Raw genomic sequence first — 24156 nt, 5'->3', positions numbered from 1 at the left:
CTAGGATGGAATTTCCCGTTCTCATACCTTGCTAAGAGTTTTTATGATTATTAATTTATTTTTCTTGCCATTTAAATTACTTGTTCTCTATTTCAAAAACCCAAAAATATACCTTTTTTTCCATAACCAATAATAAATTATACTTCCCTGCAATTCCTTGAGATACGACCCGAGGTTTAAATACTTCGGTTATAAATTTTATTGGGTTTGCTTAAGTGACAACCAAAACTTTTGTACGAAAGGATTCTTTGTTGGTTTAGAAACTATACTTACAACATGATTATATTTCTATGAAATTCTATACTAGCAAGAATCTAATCGTCAAAAACCATGTAATCCTCATGTAACCTTAGCACCAATTCACCCCTCTTAACATCAATTAGGGTTCTTCTAGTGGCTAGGAATGGCCTTCCTATAATTATGAAGTCATCTGTATCCCCTCCTATGTCAAGTATCACAAAATCTGCCAGGAGGAATAGCTCTCCAACCTTGACCAGTACGTTCTCCACTAGCCCATATGCTTGCTTTCGAGACTTGTCAGCCATCTCCAGTGCTATTCTTGTAGGTTGCGCTTCTTGGCTCCCCAATTTCTTCATTACATAGAGCGGCATAAAATTTATTCTTGAACCAAGATCACACAGTGCCTTCTCAGATGTAATATTCCCAATGGTATAGGAGATCAGGAAGCTTTTGGGGTCTGGCATCTTCTTGGGTAGCTTCCTCTAAATCAGTGCACTGCACTCCTTGGTCAAGAGCACAGTTTCATCTCCCCTCAAGGCCATCTTCTCAGAGAGTATGCTTTTTATGAAGGCCATATAGGGAGGCATCTTCTCCAAGACCTCAGCAAAAAAAATTGATGTGCAACTTTTTTAAAGATTTCCAAGAACTGACTGAATTGCTCATCCTTGGTCTCCTCTTGAATCTTCTAATGGTGTGGTACTTTAGGCTCATGTGCCACCAATGGGGTGTATAACAATATGCTTCTAGTCTCTTGTTGAGCCTTTTCTTCCTTTAATTCCTCAGTAGCATGGATCTCTTTTGGCTCAGCCTCCTTGGCCATGACAAGGGCCTTACACTCTTCTCTTGGATTTACCTCTATGTTACTGGGAAGAGTGTTAGGAGGTCTCTCAGGTATCCACTTGCTCAACTGACCCACTTGTACTTCCAAATTCTGAATTGAAGCTCTTGTCTCTTGCATAAAGCTGTGAGTGGTCTTGGAAAATTCAGCAACTATTGTGGCTAAGTTAGAAGTGTCTTGGCTTTGAAAGTGTCCTTGTTGCTGCTGAGAGGGCTGGAACTGCCAGGTGATAAACCTATTCTGATTGGATCCACCCTGGTTGTTGTTGAAGTTCTGTTGGCCTTTTGTGGTTACTCCCTCCACCCAAAATTGAGGTGATTCCTCCATTCCTGATTAAAAGTATTTGAGTATGGATTATTGTTGGGATTTTTGGAAGAGTTGCTTATGTAATAAACTTGCTCAGTGGTGGGTTGAGCATAGCCACAAGCGTCCCCTTGATTATAGCTCCCAGTCATGTCATAGGATGATAAACCTATTCTGATTGGATCCACCCTGGTTGTTATTGAAGTTCTGTTGGGCCTTTTGTGGTTAACTGCCGGGTGATAAACCTATTCTGATTGGATCCACCCTGGTTGTTGTTGAAGTTCTGTTGGGCCTTTTGTGGTTACTCCCTCCACCCAAAATTGAGGTGATTCCTCCATTCCTGATTAAAAGTATTCGAGTATGGATTATTGTTGGGATTTTTGGAAGAGTTGCCTATGTAATAAACTTGCTCGGTGGTAGGTTGAGCATAGCCACAAGCGTCCCCTTGGTTATAGCTCCCAGTCAAGTCATAGGATGCATCTTGAGTGTTGACAGCTGAGACTTGCATCCCTGTTAAGTACTAAGAGATTATGCTAATTTGTTGGGACATGATCTTGTTCTGAGCCAAGATGGCATCCAGTGTGTCCACCTCCATGACTCCTTTCTTCTGAGTAGTCCCATTGTTCATAGTGTTCCTCTTAGAAGTGTATAAATACTGGTTGTTGGCAACCATCTTAAAAAGCTCATTTTCCTCTTCAAGCGTCTTCTTTATATGTAAGGAACCACCTATAGAGTTGTCTAGTGACATCTTGGCCATCTCAGAAAGGCCATCATAAAAGATCTGCAGCCTGGTCCATTCAGAAAATATATCAAGAGGGCACTTCCTGGTCATCAGCTTGCATCTCTCCCAGGTTTTATAGAGGGACTCTCCATATTTTTGTCTGAAGGTATAGACATCCACCCTAAGCTTAGTCAGTTTCAGTGGTGAAAATAATTTGGTCAGAAATCCAGTGACCACCTTGTCCCATGTGTCCAGGCTCTCCTTGGGTTGAGAATCAAGCCACTGCTTTACTCTGTCCCTCACAGCAAATGGGAAGAGCATGAGCTTGTAGACCTCATGATTCACTCCATTCGTTTTTACAGTGTCACAGATCTGTAGAAAGTTAGAGATGAATAAATTTGTATCTTTCTACAAGAGTCCATCAAACTGGCAATTCTGCAGCACCAGAGTGATCAGTTAAGGTTTAAGCTCAAAGTTATTTACACCAATAGCAGGCACAACTATATTATGCCCATAGAAGTCAGGAGTGGGTGCAGTATATGAGCCAAGCACCTTCCTTGGATGCTCATCTCGAAAGTTTCCTTGAGATTCTCTCTGGCTTTGTAAGCTCTAGCTTGTTGCAAATGTCACCTCAGTGTCCTCTCAGGTTCAGAATCAAACTCAAGAAGGGGCTCTTTATTCCTGTTCCTGCTCATAAACAAACAAGAGACAAAGAAAAGTGGGAGTCTCTATGTCAAAGTATAGAGAGCTACCAGTGAGATATCCTAAAAAATAAGAAATAAAATAAATTAAAGTAAACTTAAACTAAAATTTCTAAAATAAGAATGAGAAATAACCTAAAAATTTTTGAAAACTAAAAAGAGAAAAATACTAAAATTTTCGAAAATAAAAAGAGAAAAATACTAAAGGGACACCAAACTTAAAACAGAAACTAAAGGAAATTAAATAAAACAAAATTCGAAACTAAAGGGAAAATAAATAAAATTGAAAATAAAAATTAATAGAAAAAGTAAATAAATAAAACCAATAAAAATACCTAATCTATCACAAACAATCCCCGTCAACGGCACCAAAAACTTGGTATGGGAATTCGAGAATCCCATAGCTTAACCGGCAAGTGCACCGGGTCATCCAAGTAATACCTCAGGTGAGTGAGAGTCGATCCCACGAGGATTGCTGGATTGAGCAACAATCGTTGTCCAACTAGCTTAGTTAGGTGAATCAAAAAGAGGTGTTGTTGGTTGAAATTCACATAGAACAATAAACAAGAGAATAAGGAAAGCAAATAAGGGTTTGGTGTGAAAATAGTAAAAGAAACAGTTAAGGCTTTGGAGATGATTACTTTTCTGGATTAAAAGTTCTTACCAACTATTTTAAGAATGCATGATTCATTCAATAACAAACTGTAAATATCTAAACCCTAATCTCTTAGTGATTTAGCCTCCTTTAACTGTCATTAACTGCCACTTTCGTGGTCACTTAATTCTGCTTAGAGGGTTAAGTTCAAAAAATAGTTTATGGCCACAAAAACCCTAATTACCCAAAGGTAACAGGATTATATGTCACATATCCCAATTAGTTCATGTAATTAGCAGTTAAGGAGGAATTTGTTTTCAAGCTGTTGTTCAAGCGAGATAACTCTCTCGAGAATCACAAGAACTCATGTAGAATAAGGATCACACTCTCGTTCCACCCAGATTCATAAGATTAAAAACAAAAACAATCCTTGAAATTGAATCAGTACATAATTAAAATAGAAAAGAAATCATTTTAATCCATAGAAATAAATAGAGCTCCTAACCTTAACCAAGAGGATTAGTCATGGTTCTGAAAACCAAACCAGACCAGGTGGTTCAACCAAAAACTGGTGATCTAATTGGTTCGGTTGACTATAAAGATCGTTTAGCAAAAAATTGGTTAAAAACTGGCAGAACCGGCGGTTAACCGGTGAACCGTCAGCACCAGCTTGGTTTTTTTTATAGATTTTCGGTTCTATGGCTACCTCAAAACGGCGCTGTTTAAGTTTATATAAAAAACACCATGCCCTACCCCAATATCCCCCGTATTTGCCATCCCAGACCACACCACTCTCTTTTTCTCTGAAAATTGGAGAACCCTAGTCCCCAAACGGCCAAACTCTTCTCCTCCGAACTTCGAACGTAGCCCGTAGCCATCATTTCTCTTCGAATTCATCGCCACTCTTTTCCTCCACACAGATGGTGGGTGTGGCGTCGTGTGTGGAAGGTTGGAAGCTCTGTTTGGCGGAAGTTCGAACGCAGCCCGCAACCGCCATCCCTCTTCTCATCCTTCCTCCTTTCACCACCGTCGTAGGAAGGTCTCATACTCTCCTCTCCTCTCATCGTTCTCGGTCATCGTCTCCTCTATTCGAGCTCTCTCTATGTCTTTGTCGGTGGTTCCCACTCCTCCGTCGCCGTCACTTCCTTTCCTCCCTCGTCGCCAGTAAGATCTGTTGCTTGGAATTATTTTTGCTTGTTTTGTAATTTGCACTGTTATTAATAATATTGAGTTGCTGAATGCTGATTTGCAGATTTTGTTAATACTTTTGTTAATTTGCACTGATTTTGTTAATACTGGATTTACTGATTTTGTTAATTTGGACTGGCTTTACTAATTTTTGGTTGCTGAATGATTCTATATTTTTTTTAGTTAATTTTGGTCATGTTTTTACACTTCAGGCTCTCATGTTCTTGCTTTTCTTTTCTGTTGATATTGAAAATGCAATTCTCATAGTGGATAGAGTAAGTTCCTAAACCCAATAAGAAAGTAGTTAATAAAGCATTGTTAGGTGCAAAAGAAGCTATGCTTAGGATTAGATGAGGCTGCAGGTGTTCCTGTAAGTTCCTTTTTATTGATTTTACACTTATTATTATGCTTCTTCTATCTGAATGATGTTGATTATAAATTGTATATGCTGCTAGTAACTGTTGGCGTTAAATTCCATATTGGGCATTTAACACCCAATAGTGAGTGAGCTCGTGCATGCTTGAATCCCTTGCTGGTGCTAAATGCCAGTTGGGCATTTACCTCCTAGGGGGAGGTTGCCATCTTTCCTGTTCTTAGCTCCATACTCTGCCAAATTGCTCCAAATTTCACCTGAAATCATAAAAATACTAAAACAACTCAAAGTAGCATCCAAAGGGGATTTTTGCACCAAAATACTATGTAACTAAATAAAATCTAATAAAAAAACAACTAGAAAATGACAAGAAAAAGGGTTGTCAGAAATTGGGTAAATAATGTCGGCTTCCCACAGCTTCATCACTTCCTTTTGAACCACTTCCTTCTTTGTAGGATTATGCCTCCTTTGTGCTTGCACCATGGTTTAGCATCCTCTTCAAGTACAATTTTGTCCATACACATTGCAGGATTTATTCTCTTAAGATCACCAATAGTCCATCCAATTTCTATTTTGTGTTCCTTCAGTACCTTGATTAATGCCTCTTCTTCACAAGTGTTTAGTGAAGAATTAATGATCACTGGATATGTCTCTGATTCCCCAAGCAAAAAAATATTTCAAAGAGGAAGGTAGCGACTTTAATTCAAGCTTTGATGGCCCCTCTTCCTTTGAAGGAGTATATAATGCTTTCTTGGGTGGTGCTATCATTTCAATTTCACCAACCATAACATCAACAAAGCACTCTAGTGATTCATTGAGCTCTTCTTCTTCTAATGCCTCTTGTACCAGGGGATCATTCACATCCACTTTCATGCAATCCTTATAGTCATAAGTATGTGGCAGGGCTTTGAATACATTGAGTACAATTTGTTCATCATTCACCTTCAATGTTAATTCACCTTTTTGCATATTAATTAGGGCCCTCCTGGCAGCAAGGAAATGTCTCCCTAATATAATAGAGGCATTGACATCCTCTTCCATATCGAAGATGACAAAATTTGTGAGGAATATAATTGTCCCCACATTTACTAGTAAATTCTCAACAACACCTAAAAAAATTTAAGAAAATGGTTAGCAAGTTGTAAAGAGATTCGGGTAGGTTTTACCTCTTCAATTTGGAGCTTGCACATTAAGAATAATGGCATGAGATTGATGCTACCTCCAAGATCACATAAAGCCCTCTCAACAGTCACATCTCCAATGATGCAAAGAATCACAAAGCTTCCTGGATCCTCCAATTTCTCAGGGAGGTTCTTTTAAATTATGGCACTACATTCCTTTGTAAGCACCACCGTTTCATTCTCCTTCCAATTCCTTTTTTTTTGGAAATTAGCTCTTTGATAAACTGTGCATAAAGGGGCATTTGCTCAAGAGCTTCAGCAAAGAGGATATTAATTTGGATCTTTTTGAATACTTCTAAGAATTTAGAAAATTGTTGATCCTCGGCCTCTTTTTACAATCTTTGAGGGTATGGAATTCTCGACTTATATTTAGGCACTTGAATCTTTTCTTTTGGTACATATGTGGAAGTTTGAATAGGTTGTTGTTGAAGGTTAGGTGCCATGTTCTCTCCTTGGTGGTTAATGGACTTTGGACCTCCTGTTCTTGACTTGGCTATGGGAGCTTTTCTTCCTCTTTGCCCAACACCTTTCCACTTCTCAAACTAATGGCTTTACATTCCTCTTTAGGATTTGGAACAGTGTCACTTGGGAATGCTTGAGTAGGTTTTTCCAATTGTTGAGCAATTTGACCCACTTGCACCACTAAATTTCTCATTAAGGTTCCTTGATTTTTGAGGTTATTCCTTGTGTCCTCCATGAATGAAGAAGTGACTTGAGACAATTTTTCTAGGACAAGTTCAAGATTAGAAAGCCTTTAGAAATCTAGAGTGGATTGTGTGGGTGTTGGTTGTTGGTTAGAATTGTTGTCGTTATGTGGAGGGCGGCTGTTTTGGTTGGAATTAAAGGTGTTGTGAGGAGGATGAGGATTCAAATGGTTCAGGTGATGGTTGGTGAAATTACTGGGTCTATGGTTTTGATTCCCCATCCAAAATTTGGGTGGTTTCTCCATCCAAGAATATAGGTCTTGGAGAAAGGATAATTTTGAGATTGTCTTGAAGGGTTGCCCATGTAATTCACTTGCTCTAGAGAAGATTGTCCAAATTCCATGCCTTCACTTTGAGAAAATCCATTACTTGCACCATAATAATTCTCTTGTGAACTCACTATTGAGACTTGCATTTCTCCTAGGTGTTCAGTAATTGCATTGATTTGTTAGGACATGACTTTATTCTGAGCCAAAATGGTATCCAAAGCATCTAACCCCATGACTCCTTTCCTCATTGATCTTTCAGAGCAATAAAGGTATTGATTATTGGCTACCAACTCAGTTAACTCTAGTGCTCCATCAGTGGTCTTTATCCAGAGGGCACTTTCTGAGCATCTCATTGTACCTCTCCCAAGCTTCATAGAGGGACTCTCTTTCATGCTGTCTGAAGCTCTGAATATTGGTTCTGAGCTTAATCAACCTTTGAGGTAGGAAGAACTTATTTAGGAACTTAGTGACCAACTCCTCCCATGTGGCTATGCTCTCCTTGCACTGATTATCTAACCACTACTTAGCCCGGTCTCTCACAGTAAAAGGAAAGAGCAAAAGTAAGTAAACTTCAGCCAGGACACCATTGGTCTTAACAGTGTCACAAATTTGTAAGAAATTAGAGATAAACATATTCGGATATTCTTCCAGGCTCCCACTAAATTGACAATTTCTTTTGAACCAACGTAACAAGTTGAGGTTTCAACTCAAAATTGTTGGCGTTGACAGTAAGTGTCACAATGCTACTTCCACAACTCCCTGAATTAGGAGTAGTGAAAGAACTAAGAGTCCTCCTAAGTAAGGAGCTTTAGTATTGCTATTCTTTGCCATGTTTAGCTCAAATTCCTCTTCAACCACTTTTTCAAACTCTTCTTCAATTCATTGATTTCTAGCTTGATTCCTTTGTCGCCTAAGAGTTCTTTCAATCTCAGGATCATATTGAAAAGCATATTTATCCCTGTTATTCTGCATAAATGAAAACAACAAGGAATCAAATTGGAATTCCCTTCACAGTGCCAAAGGGAATTTCCCATGGGGGATAAAACAAAAACAATAAATAAACAAAAGGTAAAAAGGTCTAATCTAGGTTATCAATTTATTGGTAGTTTGTTAACCACGATTAATCCCCGGCAATGATGCCAAAACATGATGCGGATTTTATAAACTACAAAACACCGGCAAGTGCACCGGGTCGTATCAATAATAAACTCACGATGAGTGAGTGTCGATCCCACGGGAACTAACGAATTAAGCAAACAATAGTCAACCGATTAATCTAGCCAGACAATTAAAGTAGGATTTTGAATAACTTGTAACATAAATAACAAAGTGAACAAAAGCAAATAGTGGGTATGGTGCATGAAAATTACAATCACACTTTGTAATTCTAGACAACTAACAAGCAAGTGCACTGGGTCATCCAAGTAATACCTTACGTGAGTAAGGGTCGATCCCACGGAGATTGCCGGCTTGAAGCAAGCTATGGTTATCTTATTATTCTTAGTCAGGATATCAATAGTAGTTCTTAGTTTCTGTTGCGAAGAGTAAAAGAGCATAAATTAAATAATACTTGTTGTACAGGAATGGAGAATGGGTTAGAGTTTTGGAGATGCTCTGTCTTCTGAATCTCTGCTTTCGTACTGTCTTCTTTGTCACGCACGCAAGGCTTCTTCCATGGCAGGCTGTATGTTGGTGGATCACCCTTGTCAATGGCTACCATCTGTCCTCTTAGTGAAAATGGTCCATGTACATGGCTAATCATCTGTCGGTTCTCGCTTATGTTGGAATAGGATCCAGTGACCCTTTTGCATCTATCACTACGCCCAACATTCGTGAGTTTGAAGCTTTTCACAGTCATCCCATCCCAGATCCTACTCGGAATACCACAGACAAGGTTTAGACTTTCTGGATCTCAATAATACTTCCAATTGATTCTAGCTTATACTACGAAGGCTCTGGATTCACGGATTGAACGCTCTATTGTCAGGAGAGGCAGTCAAACTCGTGGACCAGGAACCCAAGAGATAAACACTCAATCGAAGGTAGAACAAAAATGGTTGTCAGGAACACGTTCATAGGTTGAGAATGGTGATGAGTGTCACTGATCATCACATTCATCATGTTTAAGTGCGAGTGAATATCTTAGAATAGAATCAAGCGTGATTGAATAGAAAACATAAGTAATTGCATTAATCCATCGAGACACAGCAGAGCTCCTCACCCCCAACCATGGGGTTTAGAGACTCATGCCATAGAAGATACAAATTCAGATCTAAAAAATGTCATGAGGTACTGAATGAATCTCTAAAAGTAGTTTTTATACTCAACTAGTAACCTAGGTTTACAAAAAATGAGTAAGCTAAGATAGATAGTGCAGAAATCCACTTCTGGGGCCCACTTGGTGTGTATTTGGGCTGAGCAATGAAGCTTTCACGTGTAGAGGTTATTCCTAGTGTTTAACTCCAGCTTCTGTGCCAGTTTGGGCATTTAACTCTAGCTTGTATCCTATTTCTGGCGTTTAACGCCAGAATATGGTAGAAAGTTGGCGTTAAACACCATTTTGCATCATCAAAACTCTGGCAAAGTATGAACTATTATATATTACTGGAAAGTCCTGGATGTCTACTTTCCAACGCAATTGAGAGCGTGCCAATTGGACTTTTTTAGCTCCAGAAAAACTATTTCGAGTGCAGGGAGGTCAGAATCCAACAACATCTGCAGTCCTTTTTCAGCCTCTGAATCAGATTTTTGCTCAGGTCCCTCAATTTCAGCTAGAAAATACCTGAAATCACAGAAAAACACACAAACTCATAGTAAAGTCCAAAAATATGAATTTTGAATAAAAACTAATAAAAATATAATAAAAAGTGAATAAAACATATTAAAAACTACCTAAAAACAATGCCAAAAAGCGTATAAATTATCCGCTCATCACAACACCAAACTTAAATTGTTGCTTGTCCCCAAGCAACTGAAAATCAAATAGGATAAAAAGAAGAGAATATATTATAAATTCCAAAATATCAATGAAACTTAGTTCCAATTAGATGAGTGAGACTAGTAGCTTTTTGCTTCTGAACAGTTTTGGCATCTCAATTTATCCTTTGAAGTTCAGAATGATTGGCATCTATAGAAACTCAGAATTCAGATAGTGTTATTGATTCTCCTAGTTTAGTATGTTGATTCTTGAACACAGCTACTTTATGAGTCTTGGCCGTGGCCCTAAGCACTTTGTTTTCCAGTATTACCACTGGATACATAAATGCCACAGACACATAACTGGGTGAACCTTTTCAGATTATGACTTAGCTTTGATAAAGTCTCCAATTAGAGGTGTCCAGAGTCCTTAAGCACACTCTTTTTTGCTTTGGATCACGACATTAACCACTCAGTCTCAAGCTTTTCACTTGGACCTTCATGCCACAAGCACATGGTTAGGGACAGCTTGATTTAGCTGCTTAGGCCTGGATTTTATTTCCTTGGGCCCTCCTATCCATTAATGCTCAAAGCCTTGGATCCTTTTTACCCTTGCCTTTTGGTTTTAAGGGCTATTGGCTTTTTGCTCTTGCCTTTTGGTTTAAAGAGCTATTGGCTTTTTCTGCTTGCTTTTTGTTTTTCTTTCTTTTTCTTTTATTTTCGCCCCTTTTTTATTTGCAAGCCTTGTTATTCACTGCTTTTTCTTGCTTCAAGAATCAATTTTATGATTTTTTAGATTATCAATAACATTTCTCTTTTTCATCAGTCTTTCAAGAGCCAACAAATTTAACATTCATAAACTTCAATATAAAAAACATGCACTATTCAAGCATTCATTCAGAAAACAAAAAGTATCGTCACCACATCAATATAATTAAACTAATTTCAAAGATGAATTTGAAATTCATGTACTTCTTATTCTTTTGTTTTTAGAACATTTTTCATTTAAGAGAGGCGAAGGATTGATGGAATTATTCATAGCCTTAAGACATAGTTACTAGACACTAATGATCATGTAGAAAAGACACAAACATAAATAAAACATAAAGCTCAAAACCAAAAATAGAAAAATAAGAACAAGGAGATTAAGGAGCGGGTCCACCTTAGTGAGGGTGGCGTCTTCTTCCTTTTGAAGAACCAATGGTGCTCTTGAGCTCCTCTATGTCTCTTCCTTGCCTTTGTTGTCCCATGTTAGAGGAAATGCATCCCTTGAGGTATCTCAGAGATTTCTTGATGAGAAACTTCCTCATGCTCTTATTGAGATAGGTGGGGATCATATGGGATCCACATATCCTGAGGGGTCAAGGATTTCACATACTTGCTCCATTTAGGCGTGTAAATGCCCTCTGTATGTAATATTGGCATTTAACGCCAGACTGTTGCTTGTTTTTGGGGTTAAATGCCAAGCTGTAGCCTGTTTCTGGCGTTTAACGCTAGCTTGATGCTCTGTTCTGGTGTTAAACACCAGCCTGATGCTTCTTTCTGGCGTTAAACGCCATTCTGGTGCTTCTTACTGGCATTTAAATGCCAGTAAGCTTATCTTCCAGGGTGTGATGTTTTTAATGCTATTTTTTATTTTGCTTTTGATTTTTGTGACTCCACATGATCATTATCCTAGAGAAGATATAAAATAAGAATGGAAAATAGAAATTTAACATAGATAAGTAAAAATTGGATTTCCTCCCAACAAGCGCATCTTTACTGTCAATAGCTTGACATTACTGAGCTTTAATCTAGTCTCAGTCTTGAGCATTCTTGCTCAGCATTGCCTTCAAGATAATGCTTGACTCTCTATCCATTAACAATGAATCTTTTGTTAGAGTCAATATTCTGAAGCTCTACATATCCATATGGTGACACACTTGTAATTACATATGGTCCTTTCTACCGGGATTTTAATTTCCCAGGGAATAATCTGAGCCTAGAGTTGAATAACAGAACCTTCTGTCCTGGCTCAAAGACTATAGATGACATCTTTTTATCATGCAATCTTTTTGCTTTCTCTTTGTAAATTTTGGCATTTTCAAAAGCATTGAGTCTGAATTCCTCTAGCTCATTCAACTGGAGTAATCTTTTCTCTCCATCTAATTTAGCATCAAGGTTTAGGAATCTGGTTGCCCAGTAGGCTTTATGTTCCAGTTCCACTGGCAGGTGACAGGTCTTCCCATACACAAGCTGGTATGGAGAAGTTCCTATAGGGGTCTTGAATGCTGTTCTGTATGCCCAGAGAACATCATCCAAGCTCCTTGCCTAATCCTTTCTATGGGCAATTACAGTCTGTTCCAGGATTCTTTTTAGTTCTCTATTAGAGACTTCAGCTTGCCCATTTGTCTGTGGATGATATGGAGTTGCCACCTTGTGGCTAATTCCGTATCTTACCATAGCAGAGTAAAGTTGTTTATTGCAGAAATGAGTGCCTCTATCACTGATTAGTGCTCTAGGGACACCAAATCTGCTAAAGATATATTTATGGAGGAACTTCAGCATTGTCTTAGTATCATTAGTGGGTGTTATAATTGCCTCTACCCATTTAGATACATAGTCTACAGCCACCAGAATATAAGTGTTTGAGTATGATGGTGGGAAAGGCCCCATGAAGTCAATATCCCATACGTCAAACAACGCAATCTCTAAAATCCCTTATTGAGGCATGGCGTAACCTTGAGGTAGATTACCAGCTCTCTGGCAACTATCACAGTTATGTACAAACTCTCGGGAGTCTCTATAGAGGATAGGCCAGTAGAAGCTACATTGGAGGACTTTTGTGGCTGTTCGCTCACTTCTGAAATATGCTCCATATTGTGATCCATGACAATGCCATAGGATCTTCTATGCTTCTTCTCTAGGCACACATCTACGGATTATTCCGTCTGCATATCTCTTAAAGAGAAATGGATCATCCCACAAGTAGTACTTCGCATCAGAAAGTAATTTTTTCTTTTGCTGCCTGCTGTACTCCTTGGGAATGAATCTTGCAGCTTTATAGTTTGCAATGTCTGCAAACCATGGCACTTCTTGAATGGCAAAGAGTTGCTCTTCCAGAAAGGTTTCAGAGATCTCAGTGAGGGGGAGAGACATCCCTTCTACTGGTTCTATCCGGGACAGGTGATCTACTACTTGATTCTCTGTCTCTTATTTTTATATCAAACTCTTGCAGAAGCAACACCCATCTTATGAGCCTGGGTTTTGAATCTTGCTTTGTGAGTAGATATTTAAGAGCAGCATGGTCAGTGTACACAATCACTTTTGATCCTACTAGATAGGATCTAAACTTGTCAATGGCATAAACCACTGCAAGCAGCTCTTTTTCTGTGGTTTTGTAATTCTACTATGCGTCATTTAGCACGGCTAGCATAGTAAATAACGTGCAGAAGCTTATTATGCCTCTGTCCTAATACTCCACCAATAGCATGGGCACTGGCATCACACATTAATTCAAATGGTAATGTCTAGTCTGGTACAGATATGACAGGTGTTGTGATCAACTTAGCTTTTAGAGTCTCAAAAGCTTGTAGACACTTTGTGTCAAAGATAAATGGCATGTCAGTAGCTAGCAGGTTGCTTAGGGTTTTTGCAATTTTTGAAAAATCCTTTATAAATCTCCTATAGAATCCTGCATGTCCCAGAAAGCTTCTGATTGCCTTAACATTGGTAGGTGGTGGTAATTTTTCAATTACCTCTACCTTGGCTAGATCCACCTCTATCCCCTTGTTCGAAATTTTGTGTCCAAGGACAATTCCTTCAATCACAGTTTAAAACCAGGTTGGTCTCTTGGCACCTTTTCAGAATAAGTGCTAAATGGTCAAGACAGGAGCTGAATGAATCTCCAAATACTGAGAAGTCGTCCATGAAGACTTCCAGAAATTTTTCCACCATATCAGAGAAAATAGAGAGCATGCACCTTTGAAAGGTCTTCAATAGCATTCAGCCTAAACTCATCCTCATTGACTCTCAGGGTTACTTCCCTTTTTTGGACGTCAATGAGGGTTCGTCTAGTTGCTAGGAAAGGTCTTCCTAGAATGAGAGTTACACTCTTGTGCTTCTCCATTTCCAGCACTACAAAGTCAGTGGGAAAGGCGAATGGCCCAACTGTGACAATCACGTCTTCAATCACGCCTGATGGGTATTTCATGGAGCCATCAGCAAGTTGAAGACATATCCTAGTTGGTTTGACCTCTTCAGTCAAGCCAAGCTTTCTGATAGTGGATGCAGGGATTAGGTTGATACTTACCCCAAGATTACATAAAGCTGTCTTGGTACAGGTACCCTCTAATGTGCATGGTATCATAAAGCTTCCAGGATCCTTAAGCTTCTCTGGTAAGCTCTTTAAAATGATTGCACTGCATTCTTCAGTGAGAAAAACTTTTTCAGTTTCTCTCCAATCCTTCTTATGACTTAAGATCTCTTTCATGAACTTAGCATAAGAGGGTATTTGCTCAAGTGCTTCTACAAATGGAATCTTGATTTCAAGAGTCCTGAGATAGTCTGCAAAGTGGGCAAATTGTTTATCCTGGTCCGCTTAGCGGAGTTTCTGAGGATAAGGTATTTTGGCTTTGTATTCTTCAACCTTGGTTGCTGCAGGTTCATTTCCTACAGAGGTAGGTTGAGAAGCCTTCTTGAGGGAGCTATTATCAGCACTTGCAAGTGTCTGACCCCTCATAGGCATTTGAACGCCAGGATTAGGGGCTGGATTGGCGTTTAACGCCAGATTCCCTCTCTTTTCTAGCATTTGAACACCAGAACTGAACATGGGTTGGGCATTTAACGCTAATTTTTCTCCCTTTTCTGGCATTTAAACGCCCAAATTGGGTGTCCACTGGGCGTTCAACACCAGCTTTTCACCCTTTTCTGGGGTTTGAACGCCAGAATCATTCCTCCCTGGGCTCTTACTATCCTCAGAGGAATTTTGGGTAGCAATCTGCTCATCCTCTATTATTTGTTCTTTTCTTGGCTTTCTGCTACTTTGAGTTGAGGTATTCAATATTTTTCCACTCCTTAATTGAACTGCTTGGCACTCTTCTGTTATCTGTTCTGATAACTAATATCTTGTCTGGTCAAGTTGTGCTTCCATGTTCCTTTTACCATCCTTAGTGTCTTGTAACATCTCTTTAATTTCTGCCAACTGTTCTGTCAGATAACGTAATTGCTTATTGATTTCAGCAACTTGTTCTAGAGGACTAAGTTCAGTGGATACTGCCTTAGCCTCTTCTTTTATGGAGGACTCACTACTTAAGTACAGATGCTGATTTCTAGTAACTGTATTAATGAGCTCTTGAGCCCCTTCAATTATTTTTCTCATGTGTATAGATCCACCAGCTGAGTGGTCTAGAGATATCTAAGCTTTTGCTGTAAGCCCGTAGTAGAAGATGTCTAACCGCACCCATTCTGAAAACATTTCAGATGGACATTTCCTTAGCATCTCTATGTACCTCTCCCAGGCGTTGTAAAAGGATTCATTATCCTCTTGTTTAAAGCCTTGGATGTCTAGCCTTAGCTGTGTCATCCTCTTAGGAGGGAAATATATTAATCAGGAATTTGTCTGACAACTGTTTCCATGTTCTAATGCTAGCTTTAGGTTGGTTATTTAACCACCTCTTAGCTTGGTCTTTTACAACAAATGGAAATAGTAATAATCTGTAGACATCCTGATCTACTTCCTTATCATGTACTATGTCAGCAATTTGTAAAAACTATGCCAGAAACTCAGTAGGTTCTTCCTGTGGAAGACCGGAATATCGGTAATTTTGCTGCACCATGATAATGAGTTCAGGATTCAACTCAAAACTACTGACTCCGATGGAGGGTATACAGATACTACTCCCATATGAAGCAGTAGTGGGGTTAGCAAAGGACCCCAGAGTCCTTCTGGACTGTTCATTTCCGCGTAGGTCTATGATGGGGAAAGGGAGATGATGTGGATTTATTTTATTTACTTTATTGTATTTATTAATATTTTTTCGAAACAATAAGAATAAGAAAATGGATATTAAAATAATAAAATAACATAAAAAAATTGAAAATATTTTATGTGGATTTTTGATAAAGAATGAGGGGAGAGAAAGTGGTTAGGAGTTTTTGAAAAAGATATGATTTTTAAAAAATTTGACCAAGTCAACCTAATGAATACGAAAATTATGAGCAATTAAAGGAAAAGATATTTTTTATTTTTTGAATTTTATTATGAAAGAGAAAAACACATAAAAGACAAAAGACTTAAAACTTTTAGATCCAATGCTCCTTGTTTTCGAAAATTTTGGAGGGAAAACACCAAGGCACGCCAAACTTAAAAATTTTAAGATCAAAACACAAAGAAGACTCAAGAACACTTTGAAGACTCACAAGAACAACAAGAACAAAAAGAAAGAACACCAAACTTAAAATTGTTTGGAAACCAAAATAAAATATTCGAAAACTAAAGAAAAAGTAACAAGATAACACCAAACTTAAAATTTGGCACAAGATTTAATCAAAGAAAAATTATTTTTAAAAAGATTTTAGAAAGGAAGACTCAAGGGAGCAACTATTCCCAAGAACATAGACGCATTCAACAAATGCAAGGATTGAACAGAGAAAAACTATTTTTTTAGATGACAAAAACACAAAGGACACCAAACTTAAAACATGCAACTAAACTCAATGAGAAACTAATAATTAATAAAAAAATAATATTTTTTGAAGAAAATTTTTTTGAAAAGAAAGTAAAAGACTCTAAACCAAAAAGACAAATTTTCCAAATCTAAATAACAAAGTAAACCGTCAGTTGTTCAAACTCGAACAATCCCCGGTAACAGCGCCAAAAACTTGGTGCACGAAAATTATAATCACACTTTGTAATTCCGCACAACTAACAAGTGCACTGGGTCGTCCAAGTAATACCTTACGTGAGTAAGGGTCGATCCCACGGAGATTGCCAGCATAAAGCAAGCTATGGTTATCTTATTATTCTTAGTCAGGATATCAATAGTTGTTCTTAGATTTTGTTGCGAAGAGTAAAAGAGCATGAATTAAATAATACTTGTTGTGCAGTAATGGAGAATGGGTTGGAGTTTTGGAGATGCTCTGTCTTTTGAATCTCTGCTTTCCTACTGTCTTCTTCTTCACGCACGCAAGGCTTCTTCCATGGCAGGCTGTATGTTGGTGGATCACCATTGTCAATGGCTACCATCCGTCCTCTCAGTGAAAATGGTCTATGTACATGGCTAATCATCTGTCAGTTCTCACTTGTGTTGGAATATGATCCAGTGACCCTTTTACGTCTGTCACTACGTCCAACATTCTTGAGTTTGAATCTCTTCACAATCATCCCATCCCAGATCTTACTCGGAATACCACAGACAAGGTTTAGACTTTTCGGATCTCAAGAATACTGCCAATTGATTCTAGCTTATACCACGAAGGCTCTGGATTCACGGATTGAACGCTCTGTTGTCAGGAGAGGCAGTCAAACTCGTGGACCAAGAACCCAAGAGATAAACACTCAATAGAAGGTAGAACGGAAGTGGTTGTCAGGCACGCATTCATAGGTTGAGAATGGTGATGAGTGTCATGGATCATCACATTCATCATGTTTAAGTGCGAGTGAATATCTTTGAATAGAATCAAGCGTGATTGAATAGAAAACAGAAGTAATTGCATTAATCCATCGAGACACAGCAGAGCTCCTCACCCCCAATCATGGGGTTTAGAGACTCATGCCATAGAAGATACAAATTATGATGTAAAAAATGTCATGAGGTATTGAATGAATCTCTAAAAGTAGTTTTTATACTCAACTAGTAACCTAGGTTTACAAAAAATGAGTAAGCTAAGATATATAGTGCATAAATCCACTTCTAGGGCCCACTTGGTGTATGTTTGGACTGAGCAATGAAGGTTTCATGTGTAGAAGCTATTCCTGGCGTTTAACTCCAGCTTTTGTGCCAGTTTGGGCATTTAACTCAAGCTTGTATCCTGTTTCTGGCGTTTAACGCCAGAATAGGGTAGAAAGTTGACGTTAAACGCCAGTTTGCGTCGTCAAAACTCGGGCAAAGTATTGACTATTTTATATTGCTGGAAAGCCCTAAATGTCTACTTTCCAAAGAAATTGAGAGCACGTTAATTAGACTTCTGTAGCTCCAGAAAACCCATTTCGAGTGTTGGGAGGTCAGAATCCAATAGCATCTGCAGTCCTTTTTTAGCCTCTGAATCAGATTTTTGCTCAGGTCCCTCAATTTCAGCTAGAAAATACCTGAAATCATAGAAAAACACACAAACTCATAGTAAAGTCCAGAAATGTGAATTTTGAATAAAAACTAATAAAAATATAATAAAAAGTGAATAAAACATATTAAAAACAACCTAAAAACAATGCCAAAAAGCGTATAAATTATCCGCTCATCACAACACCAAACTTAAATTGTTGCTTGTCCCCAAGCAACTAAAAATCAAATAGGATAAAAAGAAGAGAATATACTATAAATTCCAAAATATCAAAGAAACTTAGTTCCAATTAGATGAGCGGGACTAGTAGCTTTTTGCTTCTGAACAGTTTTGGCATCTCACTTTATCCTTTGAAGTTCAGAATGATTGGAATCTATAGGAACTCAGAATTCAGATAGTGTTATTGATTCTCCTAGTTTAGTATGTTGATTCTTGAACACAGCTACTTTATGAGTCTTGGTCGTGGCCCTAAGCACTTTGTTTTCCAATATTACCACTGGATACATAAATGCCACAGACACATAATTGGGTGAATCTTTTCAGATTGTGACTTAGCTTTGCTATAGTCCCCAATTAGAGGTGTCCAGAGTTCTTAAGCAGACTCTTTTGCTTTGGATCACGACTTTAACCACTCAGTCTCAAGTTTTTCACTTGGACCTTCATGCCACAAGCACATGGTTAGGGACAGCTTGATTTAGCTGCTTAGGCCTGGATTTTATTTCCTTGGGCCCTCCTATCCATTAATACTCAAAGCATTGGATCCTTTTTATCCTTGCCTTTTGGTTTTAAGGGCTATTGGCATTTTGCTCTTGCCTTTTGGTTTAAAGAGCTATTGGCTTTTTCTGCTTGCTTTTTCTTTTTCTTTCTTTTTCTTTTATTTTCGCCCCTTTTTTTTTTGCAAGCCTTGTTATTCAGTGCTTTTTCTTGCTTCAAGAATCAATTTTATGATTTTTTAGATTATCAATAACATTTATCTTTTTCATCTTTCTTTCAGGAGCCAACAAATTTAACATTCATAAACTTCAATATCAAAAACATGCACTGTTCAAGCATTCATTCAGAAAATAAAAAGTAGTGTCCCCACATCAATATAATTAAACTAATTTCAAGGATGAATTCAAAATTCATGTACTTCTTGTTCTTTTGTTTTTAGAACATTTTTCATTTAAGAGAGGTGAAGGATTGATGGAATTAATCATAGCCTTAAGACAGAGTTACTAGACACTAATGATCATGTAGTAAAGACACAAACATAAATAAAACATAAAGCTCATAATCGAAAACAGAAAAATATGAACAAGGAGATTAAGGAGCGGGTCCACCATAGTGAGGGTGGTGTCTTCTTCCTCTTGAAGAACCAATGGTGCTCTTAAGCTCCTCTATGTCTCTTCCTTGCCTTTGTTGTCCCATGTTGGAGGAAATGCATCCCTTGAGGTATCTCAGAGATTTCTTGATGAGGAACTTCCTCATGCTCTTGTTGGTGTAGGTGGGGATCCTATAGGGTCCACAAATCCTAAGGGGTCAAGAATTTCTCATCTCTGCTCCATTTAGGCGTGTAAATGCCCTCTGTATGCAATACTGGCGTTTAACGCCAGACTGCTGCTTGTTTCTGGCGTTAAACGCCAAGCTGTAGCTTCTTTCTAGCGTTTAATGCCAGCTTGATGCTCTGTTCTGCCGTTAAACGCCAGCTTGATGCTTCTTTCTGGCGTTAAATGCCATTCTGGTGCTTCTTACTGGCTTTTAAACGCCAATAAGCTTATCCTCCAGAGTGTGATGTTTTTAGTGCTATTTTTTATTTTGCTTTTGATTTTTGTGACTCCACATGATCATCATCCTAGAAAAGACATAAAATAACAATGGAAAATAGAAATTTAACATAGATAAGTAAAAATTGGGTTGCCTCCCAACAAGCGCTTCTTTACTGTCAATAGCTTGACATTACTGAGCTTTAATCTAGTCTCAGTCTTGAGCATTCTTGCTCAGCATTACCTTCAAGATAATGCTTGACTCTCTGTCCATTAACAATGAATCTTTTGTTAGAGTCAATATCCTGAAGCTCTACATATCCATATGGTGACACAATTGTATTTACATATGGTCCTTTCCACAGGGATTTTAATTTCTCAGGGAATAATCTGAGCCTAGAGTTGAATAACAGAACCTTCTGTCCTAGCTCAAAGACTCTAGATGACATCTTTTTATCATGCCATCTTTTTGCTTTCTCTTTGTAAATTTTGGCATTTTTGAAAGCATTGAGTCTGAATTCCTCTAGCTCATTCAACTGGAGCAATCTTTTCTCTCCAGCTAATTTAGCATCAACATTTAGGAATCTGGTTGCCCAGTACGCTTTATGTTCTAGTTCCACTGGCAGGTGACAGGCCCTCCCATACACAAGCTGGTATGGAGAAGTTTCTATAGGAGTCTTGAATGCTGTTCTGTATGCCCAGAGAGCATCATCCAAGCTCCTTGCCCAATCCTTTCTACAGGCAATTACAGTCCGTTCCAGGATTCTTTTTAGTTCTCTATTAGAGACTTCAGCTTGCCCATTTGTCTATGGATAATATAGAGTTGCCACCTTGTGGCTAATTCCATATCTGACCATAGCAGATTAAAGCTATTTATTACAGAAATGAGTGCCTCTATCACTGATTAGTGCTCTAGGAACACCAAATCTGCTAAAGATATATTTCTGGAGGAACTTCAGCACTGTCTTAGTATCATTAGTGGGTGTTACAATTGCCTCTACCCATTTAGATACATAGTTTACAGCCACTAGAATATAAGTGTTTGAGTATGATGGTGGGAAAGGCCCCATTAAGTTGGTGCACAAAATTGTGATACACAATGGCGCCAACAACTTGGTCGCACAATTGTAATCTCACTTCTTTTTCACAACTTCGCACAACTAACCAGCAAGTGCACTGGGTCGTCCAAGTAATAAACCTTACGTGAGTAAGGGTCGATCCCACGGAGATTGTCGGCTTGAAGCAAGCTATGGTCACCTTGTAAATCTCAGTCAGGCGGATTCAAATGGGTTATCGAGTTTTCATAATTAAAAGATAAATAAAACATAAAATAAAGATAGAGATACATATGTAATTCATTGGTGAGAATTTCAGATAAGCGTATGGAGATGCTTCATCCCTCTTGAATCTCTGCTTTCCTACTGCCTTCATCCAATCCTTCATACTCCTTTCCATGCCAAGCTGTATGTTGGGCATCACCGTTGTCAATGGCTACTTCCCGTCCTCTCAGTGAAAATGGTCCATGTGCGCTGTCACCGCACGGCTAATCATTTGTCAGTTCTCGATCATGTTGGAATAGAATCCAGTGATCCTTTTGTGTCTGTCACTACACCCAACACTCGCGAGTTTGAAGCTCGTCACAGTCATCCCTTTCCAGATCCTACTTGGAATGCCACAGACAAGGTTTAGACTTTTCAGATCTCAGGAATGGCTGCCAATAATTCTAGCTTATACCATGAAGACTCCAATCTTTCGGAATGGAGGCTAAGAGATACACGCTCAATCTTAAGTAGAACGAAAGGGGTTGTCAGTCACGCGTTCATAGGTGAGAATAATGAAGAGTGTCACGGATCATCACATTCATCAGGTTGAAGTGTGAGTGAATATCTTAGAACAAGAATAAGCTTGAATTGAATAGGAAATAGTAGTAATTGCATTAATACTCGAGGAATAGCAGAGCTCTACACCTTAATCTATGGTATGTAGAAACTCCACCGTTGAAAATACATAAGAACAAGGTCTAGGCATGACCGAATGGCCAGCCTCCCCAAATGACATATGAATTCGAAAATAGGGAAAAAGACCCCTAGTACAATAGTCAAAAGTTCTATTTATAATGAAACTAGCTACTAGGGTTTACAGAAATAGGTAAATGATGCAGAAATCCACCTCCGGGCCCACTTGGTGTGTGCTTGGGCTGAGCATTGAGCTTTATACATGTGGAGGCTTCTCTTGGAGTTAAACATTAGCTTTGGTGCCAATTTGGGCATTTAACTCCAACTTTTATGCCAGTTATGGCGTTTTGACGCCAGAAAAGGGCAGAGAGATGGCGTTTTGACGCCATTTCACATCATAAAAACTCGTGCAAAGTATGGACTATTATATATTGTTGGAAATCCCTGGATGTCTACTTTCTAACGCAATTGAGAGCACTCCATTTAAAGTTCTATAGCTCCAGAAAATCGACTTCAAGTGCAAGGAGGTCAGAATCCAACAGCATCTGCAGTCCTTTGTCAGCCTCTGAATCAGATTTTTGCTCAGGTCCCTCAATTTCAGCCAGAAAATACCTAAAATCATAGAAAAAAACACAATCTCATAGTAAAGTCCAGAAATTTGAATTTTGCTTAAAAGCTAATAAAAATATACTAAAAACTAACTAAATCATACTAAAAACTATATAAAAACAATGCCAAAAAGCGTATAAATTATCCGCTCATCACAACACCAAAATTAAATTGTTGCTTGTTCCTAAGCAACTGAAAACAAAATAGGATAAAAGGAAGAGAATATACAATGAATCCCACAATATCAATGAAACTTAGTTCAAATTAGATGAGCGGGGCTTGTAGCTTTCTTGCTTCTGAACAGTTTTGGCATCTCACTTTATCCTTTGAAATTCAGAATGATTGGCATCTATAAGAACTTAGAATTTTAGATGGTGTTATTGATTCTCCTAGTTCAGTACATTGATTCTTGAACACAGCTACTTTATGAGTCTTGGCCGTGACCCTAAGCACTTTGTTTTCTAGTATTACCACCGGATACATAAATGCCACAGACACATAACTGGGTGAACCTTTTCAGATTGTGACTCATCTTTGCTAAATTCCCCAGTTAGAGGTGTCCAGAATTCTTAGGCACACTCTTTTGCTTTGGATCACGACTTTAACCACTCAGTCTCAAGCTTTTCACTTGGACCTTCATGACACAAGCACATGGTTAGGGACAGCTTGATTTAGCCGCTTAGGCCTAGATTTTATTTCCTTGGGCCCTCCTATCCAATGATGCTCAAAGTCTTGGATCCTTTTTACCCTTGCCTTTTGGTTTAAAGGGCTATCGGCTTTTTCTGCTTGCTTTTTTCTTTTTTCTTTTCTCTCTTTTTTTTCTTCGCCATATTTTTCCCTTTTTTTCACTGCTTTTTCTTGCTTCAAGAATCAATTTCATAATTTTTCAGATTATCAATAACATTTCTCTTTGTTCATCATTCTTTCAAGAGCCAACAACTTTAACATTCATAAACAACAAGATCCAAAATATGCACTATTCAAGCATTCATTCAGAGAACAAAAAGTATTGCCACCACATCAAAATAATTAAACTAGTTTCAAGATAAAATTTGAAATCCAAGTACTTCTTGTTCTTTTGTAATTAAGCACATTTTTCATTTAAGAGAGGTGAAGGATTCATGGAATTTATTCATAGCTTTAAGGCATAGACATTAGACACTAATGATCATGTAGTGAAGACACAAACATGGATAGAACCTACAGCATAAAGCCGAAAGCAAAAAAATAAATAGACAAGGAGATTAAGGAATGAGTCCACCTTAGTGAGGGTGGCGTCTTCCTCCTTTTGAAGAACCAATGGTTCTCTTGAGCTCCTCTATGTCTCTTCCTTGCCTTTGTTGCTCTATCCCTAGTGATTTTGGTGCTCCTATCCTTAGTTGCTCCCAATAGTTGTGTGGAGGAAAATATATCCCTTGAGGCATCTCAGGGATTTCTTGATGAGGGAATTTCTCATGCTCTTGTTGAGGTCCATAAGTGGGCTCTCTTGTTTGCCTCTTCCCTTTTTTTTGTGATGGGCTTGTCCTTTGAGATGAATCTCTCCATCTCCCATGACTCAG

The 24156-nt window shown here is 38.4% G+C and overlaps 1 protein-coding gene across 1 annotated transcript; it reads right to left on the bottom strand.

Moving 5' to 3' along the window:
* Positions 1–314: 314 nt before the first annotated feature.
* Positions 315–704, bottom strand: LOC107492058 (uncharacterized). Its single transcript, XM_016113028.1, has one exon. The coding sequence runs from the start codon at positions 702–704 to the stop codon at positions 315–317; it is 390 nt and encodes a 129-aa protein (XP_015968514.1).
* Between the last annotated feature and the right edge of the window lie 23452 nt (positions 705–24156).

The sequence above is a fragment of the Arachis duranensis genome, chromosome 1, assembly GCF_000817695.3.
Source record: "Arachis duranensis cultivar V14167 chromosome 1, aradu.V14167.gnm2.J7QH, whole genome shotgun sequence".
In the NCBI taxonomy this organism is placed as follows: domain Eukaryota; kingdom Viridiplantae; phylum Streptophyta; class Magnoliopsida; order Fabales; family Fabaceae; genus Arachis; species Arachis duranensis.
The sequence above is the reverse complement of the archived record's forward strand: the minus strand, read 5'-3'. Positions and strand labels throughout refer to the sequence as shown.

Coding starts and splice junctions, on each gene's coding strand:
- LOC107492058 (XM_016113028.1), bottom strand. CDS start 704: ATGCCAGACCCCAAAAGCTTCCTGATCTCCTATACCATTGGGAATATT.